This window comes from Monopterus albus, unplaced genomic scaffold (assembly GCF_001952655.1).
Source record: "Monopterus albus unplaced genomic scaffold, M_albus_1.0 scaffold65.1, whole genome shotgun sequence".
In the NCBI taxonomy this organism is placed as follows: domain Eukaryota; kingdom Metazoa; phylum Chordata; class Actinopteri; order Synbranchiformes; family Synbranchidae; genus Monopterus; species Monopterus albus.
This window is the reverse complement of record NW_018127945.1, coordinates 2,972,021-2,985,641: the sequence shown is the minus strand read 5'-3', so window position 1 is coordinate 2,985,641 and position 13,621 is coordinate 2,972,021. Positions and strand designations below refer to the sequence as shown.

Sequence of the window (13,621 nt, the reverse complement as noted above, 5' to 3'; positions counted from 1 at the left end):
GCTTCTACTAAATACTGAGCAAAGGGTCTGAATACTTATGACCATGTGATATTTCAGTTTTCCCTTTTTAATAAATCTGCAAACATTCTGTGTTTTTCTGTCAATATGGGGTGCTGTGTGTACATTAATGAGGGAAAAAAATGAACTTAAATGATTTTAGCATATGGCTGCAATATAACAAAGAGTGAAAAATTTAAGGGGGTCTGAATACTTTCCATACCCACTGTAAATTGTCCCAAAGTCCCTCTGATTAGTACAAGTGTTCCGGAGAGATGCATTAGATGACACATGCAAATCTAGTACATGATACCCTGATGACTCTGTTGTAGCGATGAGATGTGTGTTGAACGTATACAGATCCTGTGTTAATGTCATCCCTCTCTGTTTCTCGGTCAGGTGATGGAGCGTTTAAAGCTTCTTCCTCTCAGTCAGGACAGTGTGGAGGAGAGAGTGGCTGCTTTCAGGAACTTCAGTGATGAGGTGTGATCACTTTTTAAATGCTCACAAGGGACAGTCAGATGACATTTTTCTTTTTCTTTCTAAAAATGTAGATTTCATAAACTTGCCTCTTTGTCTCCAGGTGCGACACAACCTATCCGAGGTGCTGTTGGCCACCATGAACATCCTGTTCACTCAGTACAAACGCCTGAAGGGGGTGCCAGCAGGCACACCAGGACGACCACAGAGGACCATAGAGGACAGGGACATGGTGAGAAGCCAGGCAGGACTTTTTTAATATTTATATATATTATTTTATTTGTATTTGAAGCACTCGCTCATGCTGTCTGATAATATCAGCCACGCTCAGGCTCTAATTTATTCTTATTACAGATCAGATTTGGCAGGTTACAACGGATATTACAGACACTGTAAAAATCTTTACATTGCTCTAACATTGCTAAATAATTTACATGGAAAAAAGTGCATGGTCTAAGTCTACAGTTTACATGGAGGACAGTTAAAGGTAGCTAGTCCTCTGATGTGGTAGCCAGTTCTATAGTTTCGTGCTGCAGATATTTACTGTGAGTTTTTTGTCCTATACATTAAACTGTACTTGTACATTTATGTGTCAAATCCCTTCTTGTTCATTAAAAAGCAACTGCGCAGCCAGGCCAGAGCACTGATCACCTTTGCTGGTATGATTCCCTACAACATGGCCGGGGACACCAACGCAAGACTGGTGCAGATGGAATTACTGATGAACTGAGTCGATATCAACAGACAAGCATGCAAAATGTTCCTGACAACCACAAACCTTTTGCGGATACCATTGCTCTCACATTCAGTCATTTGTCTGCCCGTTCCTGGTGTCAGTCTGTTCTCCTTTTCTTTTTCCCATTTTGTTATTTCATATTTGTGTCTTTAATAATTTGGAGTTTAAAAAAAATGTACTTTTTGTGTAGCATGTAGTTGCGTACAGCATGTATTTGTTTTTATTTGAACACAGTCAATTAAATTTTTTCATCCACTCCACCCCCCTTTTTTCCATACTTTATTTAGCTTCTTGCTTTACAGTTTTTCAGAATAACTGATGCACACACAGAGCAGTCAGTTAAGTCTTTAATTGTACAAGACACTGTATAAGCCTTGTAACTTTACAGTCCAGGTACAAAATTGGACATCTTTTATATCAGTCTTCAATTTCAAGACTTTAACATTCTCACAGACTTGTTTTCTTCATCTAAGTCATTTCAGTGGTGCATTTATTCCACTTTTTGAACGTCATTCACTCTGGAGGGAGTTTTGCTCTACATTTACTGTGACTGAAGGGTAACTGTTTTGAAGAGCTTCTTACACAACCCCTCAAAACAAGGTGATAAATGTGGATTTACATCACACGTGGATCATTCCACGTGGTGGATTCATTAATGACATTCAAGACATCCATGGTGGATCAACACAGGTTTGTTACATAAAGAAAGAATGTCCTCCATTAGGTTTGTCGTGATTTGGGTACCTTGCTCTATACCCAAAATACTGACACAAACCACAGACAAATTGATAGAATACAGCTAAGAAAATGTCCTCATGAATTCAGGATGATCCCATGTTGTCTCCACAGGTTGTACTGAAGTATCTGTAACACATTCTGTCCCTAGACAGGTGCTTGGTTGGCTTGAAGTCAACACGACAGAGCCTCTGTAACAGATGGGTCATTTCTGTGGTAATGAAGGGAGGAGGCTTTTTCAACACTAAATACGGAAGGTGCCTCTTAGTCATGTTAGGTTTTCATAATACCAGGAAAAGAGATTTGTCTGGTCATTTTCTATATTAACAGTATTTTAAATACTCTTCATGCAGAGATAAACCAACAGTGATTTGTCTCTACTCACTATTTATGTCTGTCAGTCCTGGATTAGCTTATTCATCTGAGCCATAAACCTGCATTGTTGTTTAAAACCACACACTGCTGTGCTGGTTGACAGGTTTCCTCATTGCAAAACCCCAGACTTCAATAGTTGTTAAAAGTGTTGCCCTAAAGGCTACAAACCACCATAACTCTTTATAATGTCCACATACATGAGGTCTCTGGATATATTTTAATAAATATTAAGGTTTTGTGTTTCATAATGAAGCAGTACTGTATGTCACCCAGAGCAGCACTGTGTGTCCCTGATGCATTTTTAATCATTTATGAGCAGCAGTGGAGATCTATGGCACAGACAAATGAGCTAATCCAGGACTGACAGTGAGTTGAGACAATTCTGTGTTGGTTTCAGTCTCTGTATGGGGAGTGTTGAGAATACTCAATATAGAAAATTGACTGGCCTCATCTTTTAAGCAATTTAGCCCTGTTAAGCAAATTTAAAGCTAGAATAGTCCTGCAGTTTTAACATTACATGTTTTTCTCTTTGAGAACAATTGGAAATGGTACTGATGAGTGCTCATAGCCACTATTTGAAATTGAAAGCACTTAAAATATTTGGTGCTCAAATTTACCTTTAGAATATCACACAAAATATTCACCCTGAACCATGATTGCTCAGAAAGCATAATACAGCAAGAGGGACCTAGAGCACCACCTTTGAAATCTACCTGAATGCCCAGTCAAGTATCCAGCAACAGCCCACCAATGTCTGTCAGATATTTTACAGCAAAACTTGATTTCCACTGAGAGACACTGAACACACAGATCTTCAGAACCAATCATCCACCATCGGGTCTGTTAAATCTGAGGCCTATACTCTTTGTCCTTCGGTCTGGCCTGAGAGAACACAGATGGAGGTTCATTCTGTCTTGGCTGCCCCACATACTGTACAGATATTGAGTTCATCCATGCCCACAGACAGAGCTGTTGTACTCCAGAGCTACCCTCCCACTCAATGTCTTGCCTATGGCTATCCCCAACTAAAATCAGGTCACACTTGGGTAATCCAGTCCGCTACAGAGGCTCCTGACTATTCAGGCTTTAGTCAACAGTATCATCTCTTTACATCCCTATTGAATGAAGTGTTCCTCTCTGTGGTTCTTGTACAATTTACCTTTTGTGTGTCTGAATTGCTCCAGCAGCAGAAGACCTGCCTTTCAGGTGTGTGTGCTACAGCTGGTGTTGTGAATCAGGCCGATGACAAACACCTGCTATAACCCGGCTATTTCACAACACCAGGGTGGCACTGCACCACTGCCGACAAGACTGAGAATTGCTACGTGATGGTGTAAGAGAGAAGAAGAAAAAAAAGTTTATTTTAAAATCACTTTTGTGCATCAGTTTTTTTTTTTCTCACTTCATATATCTGGACTCATTCACTCAAATATCAGAACGACATGTATAATGAATGAAATTATGACCAAGCAACAGCGATATTTTGTAAACCCATCACAGCACTCTGTAAAGCACAAACCTGTAGAATCCTTTTTACCTCATTGGTCCATTAATAAATAAAATGACCACTGTTTCCTCTGTGTAGTTGTTCTGTAGTCCTGTGGGTCCAAATTATGTTCAGCACCTTAAAGAACTTAACGTTAAAGTCTCAGCTTTGTCATGGACAGCACATCACCTGTCCCACCAGGGACAAAATCACATTGGAGCACTGCTACACAACAATAAAAAACACCTATCGCTCTGTCCCCCGCACAACCCTCAGACTCTCTGATCACTGTATGGTCCATCTTATTCCAAGCTACAGGCAGAAACTAAAGCGAAGCCTGTAGTCAAAACAGTGAAGAGCTGGACTGAGGAGGCTAAGTCAGAGCTACAGGCCTGCTTTGACTGCACAGACTGTAGTGTATTTGAGACTGGAGCTACAGACCTGGATGAACACTGTGACATCTTATATCAGTTTCAGTGAGGATGTGTGTGTGCCCAAAAAGACCTTCTGCACATACAACAACAACAAGCCCTGGTTTAGAGCTGAACTCAAGCAGCTTTGTCGTGCCAAAGAGGAGGCTTACAGAAATGGGAACAGGACTTTGTACAGCCAGGCCAGGAACACACTGACAAAGGAGATCAAAGCAGAAAAGAGGAGCTACTCTGAAAAGCTGAAAGCTCAGGTTTCAGCCAACAACCCCTCGCCTGCGTGGGGGAGCCTGAAAACCATCACTGGCTATAGTTAACCATCCCCCCCGCTGTGAAGGACTGTCAACTAGCAGACGACCCGAATGTGTTCTACTGCAGGTCTGACAAACAACACTCCCCCTTCACCCTCCCCACAGTAGCTGCTCCCCCAACAATCACCATCCTTCCCTCCAGCCCCTGACCTCTAATGATTTGTGAAAAGGATGTGCATGGCCTCTTTAAAAAATGTAATACCCCAGTTCTTTTATTGGACAGATCTGAATAACGAAGAAGTCCGTCTTTCTTCATTTTAGTGCTGATATATTTTAGACCACAATCAAAATTACAAAACACAACCCGGGTGGATCCCCCTTCCAGGCATCCCTATGCAGGCTGCTGGAAAAAGGGAGAGCCCCGGAAACACTGAGCCTAATACATTTATAAGTTTTGGGCAGAAAGAAGTCAGTCCGCAGACTCCATCTCTTATCTAGTGCTCTACAGGCTTGGAGCAGATGGATTTTACCTAGTCATAACAAAATGAGGAATTTAAATGTGTGTGTGTTGTCACGTGGTGCTTAGCTAAGGCATTCATTCAGACATAATCTAACAAGATTTAATATATGAAAACAATTGGTGTCATGGTACACTTTTCAGAATCAACATTCTATCTGTCAACTTTGATGCATGGCCTTTTTAATAAACAAAAGATCACAAAGGCACCAGGCCCAGATGGCGTGACCCCCCTCCTGCCTGAAAGTGTGTGCCGATCAGCTGGCCCCATCCTCACATTTATCTTCAAGAGATCACTGAAGCCATCAACCCAGTCCTCAAGAAAACCTCCATCAGTGGACTGAACGACTACAGACCTGTAGAGCTGTAGTTATGAAGTCCTTTGAAAGACTGGTGTTGGCCCAGCTGAAGGACATTGTAGACCCCCTGCAGTTTGCCTGATGGGGAAACAAGTCAGTGGACAACGCAGTCAACATGGCACTGCATTACATCCTGCAACACCTTGACTCCCCAGGGACCTACACATGGGCCCTCTTTATGGACTTGAGCTTGGCGTTCAGCACCATCATCCCAGACATCCTCCACTCCAAACTGACCCAGCTCACTGCCTGCCCCCACCTGTCAGTGGATTACTAGCTTTCTGACAGACAGGAAGCAGCAGGTGAGGCTGGGGAAAACCACATCCAGCACCCGGACAATAAGCACAGGTGCCCTCAGGGATGTGTGCTCTCCCCTCTGCTGTTTTCACTCTACATCAATGACCACATCTCGAAGGACTGTCAACATCAGACATCAGATGTCAGCATCTGTCAAGCTCCTACAGTTTGCTAATGATACAACGGTCATTAATGATAATCACTTTATTTGGCCAAGTATGTTACACACACAAGGACTTTGTTTCCAGTACAGAACCGAGGCAGCCATCTGCGGCACCAACTTGGGGCAACTCGGGGTTCAGTGTCTTCCCCAAGGACACTTCGACATGTGGACTGCAGGCACCAAAATTTAAACAGTGGAAACGATGATCAGATGAAACAAGTAGAAAGATTCTCTGGGGAGTAAATTAATCTAAATCTGACCAGTCTGATTTTCTTTCCCACTTTCTATTGTTGGTGTTTGTTAGGTTATTTTTTAGTTAGATAGATATTCAGAGATTTGTTGTCTAGTAATGTTAGTCCAGACAGGTTGACTAGCTTAGGCTGTTAACTGTTCAGCCTGCAGTGCAGACTGCAGGCACGTCAAGGTTACAGGAAAAGAGCTGTTAGGGTCAACTGTAATGCTAGTCTTAATATTTGTCTTAATGTGTAAGGTTATGTCCAATTGTTTTAGATACACACCACGAAAACAACAGTCATGCACCTTGACTTTTCCTCATGTTTTGGCTAACGTTATAGCAGCTGCAAGGCTTGCTTATCAGGTGACGTCACGGTTCGACAGCCCAGAAATGATTAATATTGTATGGCAATGCTGAGTTCGGGGGGCTTTTCCTGTTTTTTCCGGGCTGCTCGGGCAGCCTGGGGGTTGGAAGATCTCTGGACTTGAAGTGTTAATTCTTGCCTGTGACTTTTTGAATAAACCAGCACGGTTATATTTTTTATATACTCAAGTGGTCTGAGTCGTCCCTCTGAGTTCCTGGTTTGAAAGAACCGGATGAGGCTTTATAATGGAATAGAGCCTTTAGACTTCAGCAGACAGTCAGGACTGCAGAAAAGGTTATTGGTGCAAGCCTGCCCTCCATGCAGGACCTGTACACCTCATGGGTCAAAAGGAGGGCAGAGAGGATCACTGCTGACCCCTCACACCCCGGACACAATCTGTTTGAACTCCTCCCCTCTGGATGGTGTTACAGGTCACTGTGCACCAAGACAACCAGGCACAGGGACAGTTTCTTCCCCCAGGCCATCACTCTGATGAACACTTAACCATCAACAGCATGACTGGACAATAACCCTCAGTGCAATACCTGTAAATATACCTAGTACAGATTATACAGATTCGTACAGGTCTCTAGTTTTTAAGTACTCTATTTTTATTTCTACTTATCCCATTTCACAATGAGCATTCCTTTGTTTGTCTGCATTTTTTATTGTGAATGAAGGCCATGATATGCTAACCCCTGGACATAGGAATAAAGCTTAACCTCTCACACTAAGGTGGCATATTTGAAACATATTAAAGCTCCAAACACTGCTTGAGGTTGTATGACGGAGATATTCACTCAGTAATTGACTACCATGAACCTGCGAACAGACATCCCTGCAGACCTCCCTCTTTCATGTTATTAATTCAGGATAAGACCCCCAAACCTCCCAAATAATAACAGCCTGCAGTTATTGTGGCGGCTACCTGCTTAAACCCTCAGATGTTGCTGTACTGAGAAACTTCTATAAACCAGTACACTTTGGCTCTTTGAGGAAGTGTTAAATTTAGTCTGAAATAACCAATGAAAGCTGTGTCACTGGACACTTAAGACGATATTTGATTTGCACAGTATTTAGTTGACATACAGTAAGATGTTATTAAGGATAGGATATTTAAAGAAAAGTGTGTATTATGTAACAATTAACAACTGGATATTTTAGATAAACCTTTTTCTAATGTATCTGTCTAAAAATCATTTCAGCAGTTCAATCTTGAACTGTTATGCAACCTCAGACAGCTGGCCAGTTTGTATGACATAACACCCGAGCAACAAGCCCAATCAGAGAGGCACTGCTTTTCTGAGACACTGTCAAGAAGGTTGGCATACTATTAATACTATTCATTGTTAAACTATCTGATTAAACTGTCCAAAAATCCTTCCCTCTCGCAGGCAGCCGGTTTGTATGGAATTCACCCAAGCAACAAGCCCAATCAGAGAGGCACTGCTTCTCTGAGACACTGCTGAGAGGGTTGGCATACTACTATTAACATTGTGAATTGTGTAATCGAACACTCACTGTGAATTGTGTAATGTATGCGGCCTTATCCATTACTACTTAAAAGTGAAAACCCATTAAAATCATAGGAATGTCAATAACATCAAACTTGACCCAATAACCACAAAGAGTATTAAACCATTTCAGGAATTTTATATAGAAGCTTAACAGAGCTACAGCAAAGCAACAAGCAATAAAATATAAACCTTAAAATAATCAATAATTGTCTTGATTTGCTTACAATCTAAATAAATCAACAACTACTATTTCTAAACATAAATCTAAAATGATCATAATGATTAAAATTATTATGGTTGAGCTAAGCTCTTGATCTGAATAAAAGTCAAAGGTCTCACGTCACCGATCCTCAGCTGGCTCTGGGCGGGTGGTGGCCGATTGGGCAATTGTTTGTTCCTTTCTTTCCCTTTTGGCAATGGTTCAAGCTTTCACAAGGCAAGGATGTATAAACAAAAATATCAAAGCTCATCCGGTTCAATCCTCAAAACTCTCAAAGAGAGAAATAGGACAAATTCTGATAAACAATGTTTTTCTTGGTCAAATCTTCTGTGACTCAGGAAAGCATGAAAGACATGAAAATGTCTATAAACAGTCTGCTTTTGGTCCAAATCTTCATAAAGACATGAAAATGTCAAACTGTCTTCTTTTCAAGCCATCCTTTCCCCACCAGGCCAGGTGGATTGTGGCTTTTTGTTAAAATTCTTCATTTCTTCATCAATCATCTTTGAAGCAGGAATTCAGTTTCTCTGCTGAACTGTGAGGCTCTGCCACAGTTTCATCGTCCCTCGTCGGCACGCATCCTCCTCCTCTAACAGGCCGAACGTCTGTCCAAGCACCCAGAAAAGGGGCTTTCTCTCCCTCGTCTGCATGCATCTCACTCCTCTGACAGGCCGAACGTCTGTCCAAGCACCCAGAAAAGGGGCTTTCTCTCCCTTGTCTGCATGCATCTCACTCCTCTGACAGGCCGAACGCCTGTGTCTAAGCACCCAGAAAAGGGGCTCTCTCTCCCTCAACGACATGGATCTCACTCCCACAGGCCGAGGCTTTGATGGTTTCATCAAAGGCCTCTCTGCAGTTCCCGGTCTTCTGGAAGTCAGATGGTCTCCCGGACAGAGCCTCCAGCTGCAGCCGTGAGAGAACTCTCCGTTCCTCTTTTTGCCTGGGTTTTTATAGGATTCTGGTCAGTAGCCTTTGTCCTCTCATCCAACCAGATGCCGCAGTTTGCAGTTAATACCTTATTTGGCGTGCAAAACCATAATGTTCTGAAGTATTGCAGCTCAAGCCTACTGCCCGTAACCAGCCTCTGCCCCACTGTGATCCATCCTTGGATTCTACTTCTCTTTTCTTAGAAACTAAACCTTCTCAATACATAACAAAAATACAAGAAACTCACATCTGACTTAAATATCAAAATTTCATCATTACTTTTAACAGAACAATCAGAATTACACACTGATTTCACACAAAACTATCAAGGCCTTAAAATCAAAACATAGATCTTTATATTTTGAATACTTTACTTGACTAAGCATTCATTATCATTGATTAGACATTGATCAAACATTAATTATCAGTCATATCTTTACTTTTATGGATGGAACATTCATTTTTGTTACTTCCTCAGTATGTTGCGTGTCTCTTTTCTGTGCCATGTACACACGACCTATGCACACATGAACCTTTGCAGTTCCTCATTTTAGCAGGGATGTGTGTCTACTGCCTCTTTTCTGTGACTGCATTTTTCACTCTTTTATATGTAAAATCACTTCTCCCCATTCTTTTAATACAGTTATTTCATATTTCATTCTTACACATGTACTAATGATTATTTCAACAAACACACACACAAATCATCTTATATTATCTTTTCTTATTAAAAGCTTAACTTTTCTAAGCATTGTGCCACAGCATTTTAATAATAATTCCTTTGTCTTCTCCAAGCACCCCTGGAACTTCCTCTTCCTCCTCTGCTTTCTGTATCTTGGTGCTCTTTGAGGCCCGTTTTTACAGCCTTGCTGACACCCCCTCCACGGGCTGCAGAGCGCGCCAAGGCCTACTTCTATCCTCTCCTCCCTGGTTCCTGTTTCTTGGTTCTCTCTGGGAGCTGTGTTTACAGCTTCGCTGACAACTGCCTGTCTATACAGCTTATTTTGCATTGTATGCACTGTTTGTTGCTTGTTAATACTGCTTATTTTGTTATATTACAGTCTTATGCTGGTTTACTGTTTACTGGCCCCTTGCATGGGGATATGTACGTACACATTGACAGCCGATGTACCAGAGTCAAATTCCTCGTGTGTCCGACACACCTGGCCAATAAAGCAGATTCTGATTCTGACAATGGGATTCTTCAGAATAAATTTTAAAGAATATATTGGCAAGGCACCGGGGGTGGATGAGATCCGCCCTGAGTACCTCAAGTCTCTGGATGTTGTTGGGCTGTCTTGGTTGACACGCCTCTGCAACGTCGCATGGCGGTCGGGGACAGTGCCTCTGGACTGGCAGACCGGGGTGGTGGTCCCTCTTTTTAAGAAGGGGGACCGGAGGGTGTGTTCCAACTATAGGGGGATCACACTCCTCAGCCTCCCCGGGAAAGTCTATGCCAGGGTACTGGAGAGGAGAATAGTGAGACCAGCTATGCTGTATGGGTTAGAGACTGTAGCAGTGAGGAAAAGACAAGAGGCAGAGATGGAGGTAGCAGAGATGAGGATGTTGAGGTTCTCTTTAGGAGTGACCAGGATGGACAGGATTAGGAATGAGCACATCAGAGGGACAGCTCAGGTTGGCTGTTTTGGGGACAAGGTCAGAGAGGCCAGATTGAGATGGTTTGGACATGTGCAGAGGAGGGATAGTGGTTATATTGGTAGAAGGATGTTGGAGATGGAGCTGCCAGGCAAAAGGTCAAAAGAGTAAGGCCATAGAGGAGATATGTGGATGTGCTAAAATAGGACATGAAGTTAATTGGTGTGAGAGTAGAGGATGCTGAGGATAGAGTTAGGTGGAAGCAGATGATTGGCTGTGGCGACCCTTAACGTTAATAGCCGAAAGAAGATGATTTGATTTGTCTTTGTAGAGACACTGTCTGATATGTGCAGCAGCACTGATGGCTTCAATATGATGAGAACTTTACTAGGTGGTCTGTAGTTTTTGTTTGTAATGTTTCGACCTTTTTTTAATTTTGGATCTCCAATTGGAATTTCAGAATCCACCTTATTGACCCTGTGTGTTGGACACACGAGCAGTTTGACTGTTATAGTGGCTCTCAATGTGTATGTACGATCGTCTTCCATAAAGCAATGATTCGACAATTAAGCAAGGCTGATCAAATAAAAAAAGAAAAATGTGCAAACAAGCAAAAGGAATGTGCATTAGGAAAATGAAAATAAAGTAATTTGTAAGTAGAGATGGGTTGGAGAGGATGGCAAAGGTACAGTGCATACTACTGATGAACCAGCAACTTGAGTTGGAATCTCCTTCAAATTCTGCTTTCGCTTGAAGTTACTTCAAAGTTTTGTTCTTAGGTTTTGCTGTGAGAGTCGACAGAATTATAAGAGAACTTAATGCTCTAGTCACAAAACTGGGTGTTGTGCTAGAAAATCAGATAAAAAAAAAAAAAAAGTTAGCTGGTAAGATTTTACTGATAATGTATTAGTGTACCCGGCCCCGGATAAGCGGAAGAAAATGGATGGATGGATATTAGTACATTATAAAATTAAATTTAAAGTTGACTAGCAGCCAATATAACAACTACAAACCAGAGCAATGTACATAATTTGTACATTTGTTTCAACTCCCATGACTCCATCAGCTTTAGGTTTGGAAGTCTGACATCCTCTGCTTCTGGCTGGGCTTAAACACAGTTCATTGGAACAGCCATCTACAGCAGTCTTCCCCAACCACTGTGCCGCGGCACATAAGTGTGCCGTGGAAGATTATCCAATTTCACCTGATTGGTACTCTAAGCGAGCGGCATGTAGTGACAGGCAGAACAATTATATGGTCTTCCACTAGAGGATGCTAAATACAAAAGTACATATTCATGCTGCGAGTGAGACAACCCCGCAGGTAATAGCGATGGATAAATATTTGAAAAGAATAAGTAGTCAATCTGACCTGGGTCCTGGAAAAAATTCTGACCCAAATGAAGGCCCTAGCATGAGTAGTGGTCAGAAGAAAGCAAAAAGGTGAGCTCAAGACAATACAATGAACGTTATTTTGCTTTGGGATTCATTTATATCCAGACAAAGCAGCCATCACTTCAAAATAAGAACATGGACTATTTTGTTAAACTGTATGAACAGACTGAGAAACAGGCAGCGTTAATGAGGAAAACCACCAAGACAAGTGAGAAAGCGCTTAAAGCTAGTTGCCAAGTTCCTGAACTCATCGCTAAATCAAGACAGCCACACACCATAGCAGAGACTGTCAGGGACGGGCGTGTGACGCTCCCATGGAGGTGTGACCAAATTAAAGAGCCAGTAAGCTCTTTAATTGGACAGGTTTTAATGTCTTTCTGTAAGACAGACAGAAACAGATGCAGTCTTGAAGGATAAGGCTGAGAGCAGTACTTAGTTCGATCTGAGGTTGAAATCTCCGGCAGGGCAACAGTGAAGGCAAGGCAGAATCGTAGGTCGGTAGAACAGGCAGGGTGTCGATATCAGGATAGCAGTCAGGCAAGAGGGAGGAGGCTGGCTCGCAGGTCGTTGGAGCAGGCAGGGGTTCAGTACCAGGATAGCAGTCACAGGAAAATAAAGCTGCAGTCTAGACAGGGCATAGAACAATCTGGCAGCTCCCCACAGTGTGGGGACAGGTGAAACCAATGTGCATGATGAGATGAAGTTACTGGGAGTTAGGGTGGGCTGGAGACAGGAAGTGGTGTCAGAATAAAAGCAGGACTGGAAGTGGACGGGGCAGGATCACAACAAGAGACATTAATACTGCCTGCCTGCAAAATTATCCTAAAAGAGATGCTCAGCCCTGGCACCATTAAAGAAATAGCCCAAGTCCCTCTCAAATAATACAATTTCTAGATGTATTTTAGGACATGTCTGCTGACATTGAAAAGATAGTTTTAGAAAAGTTGCGCATTAGTGGGGAATTGGCATTGCAAATTGATGAATTTATGGATATCAGTGGACATGCACAACTTATGGCAAATGTGCACTTTGTAGACATCATCAGAGAAAACGTTCTGTTTTGCAAGCTAATGCCAGAAAGAACAACAGGAGAGGAAATTTTTCGAGTTGTGTCAGAGTACCTTAACAAAGAGGACTGAAGTCGCAAAACTGCCTAAGTGTTTGCACCGATGGAGCAGCTGCCATGCTTGGGCACACCAAAGGATTTGTAAACAGAGTGAAAGCGCAACATCCAGATGTCATTGCGACTCGTTGTTTTCTGCACTGGGAAGCACTCGTTGCCAAGACATTGCTGGCAGACCTAGCTGCTGTACTGGAAGATATTGTGCACATGATAAACTTTGTGAAGACGAGACCTATAAAAAGTTGCATGTTCGCATCCATGTGGAACACAACATAAAGTATTATTGCTCCACACGGAGGTCCGGTGGCTGTCCCATGGCAAAGTTTTAGCCCGTGTTCATGAACTGCGGGAGGAACTTAAAGTGTTTTTGACAAGTATGATGATGCTAAGTTGTTCTCAAGTGATGAGTGGTGTGCAAGAC

At 42.3% G+C, this 13,621-nt stretch overlaps 1 protein-coding gene across 1 annotated transcript in view; it reads left to right on the top strand.

Annotated features, from left to right (window-relative positions):
- nup93 (nucleoporin 93) overlaps nt 1–1,473 on the top strand; it is a 42,239-nt gene extending 40,766 nt beyond the window's left edge. The window contains exons 20-22 of the mRNA XM_020604373.1: nt 397–480; nt 581–709; nt 1,097–1,473. Of these exons, the coding sequence (XP_020460029.1) occupies nt 397–480; nt 581–709; nt 1,097–1,207 (324 nt within the window). The 3' untranslated portion in view covers nt 1,208–1,473. The remainder of the gene's footprint in view (nt 1–396; nt 481–580; nt 710–1,096) is intronic.
- The last annotated feature ends 12,148 nt before the right edge of the window (nt 1,474–13,621 follow it).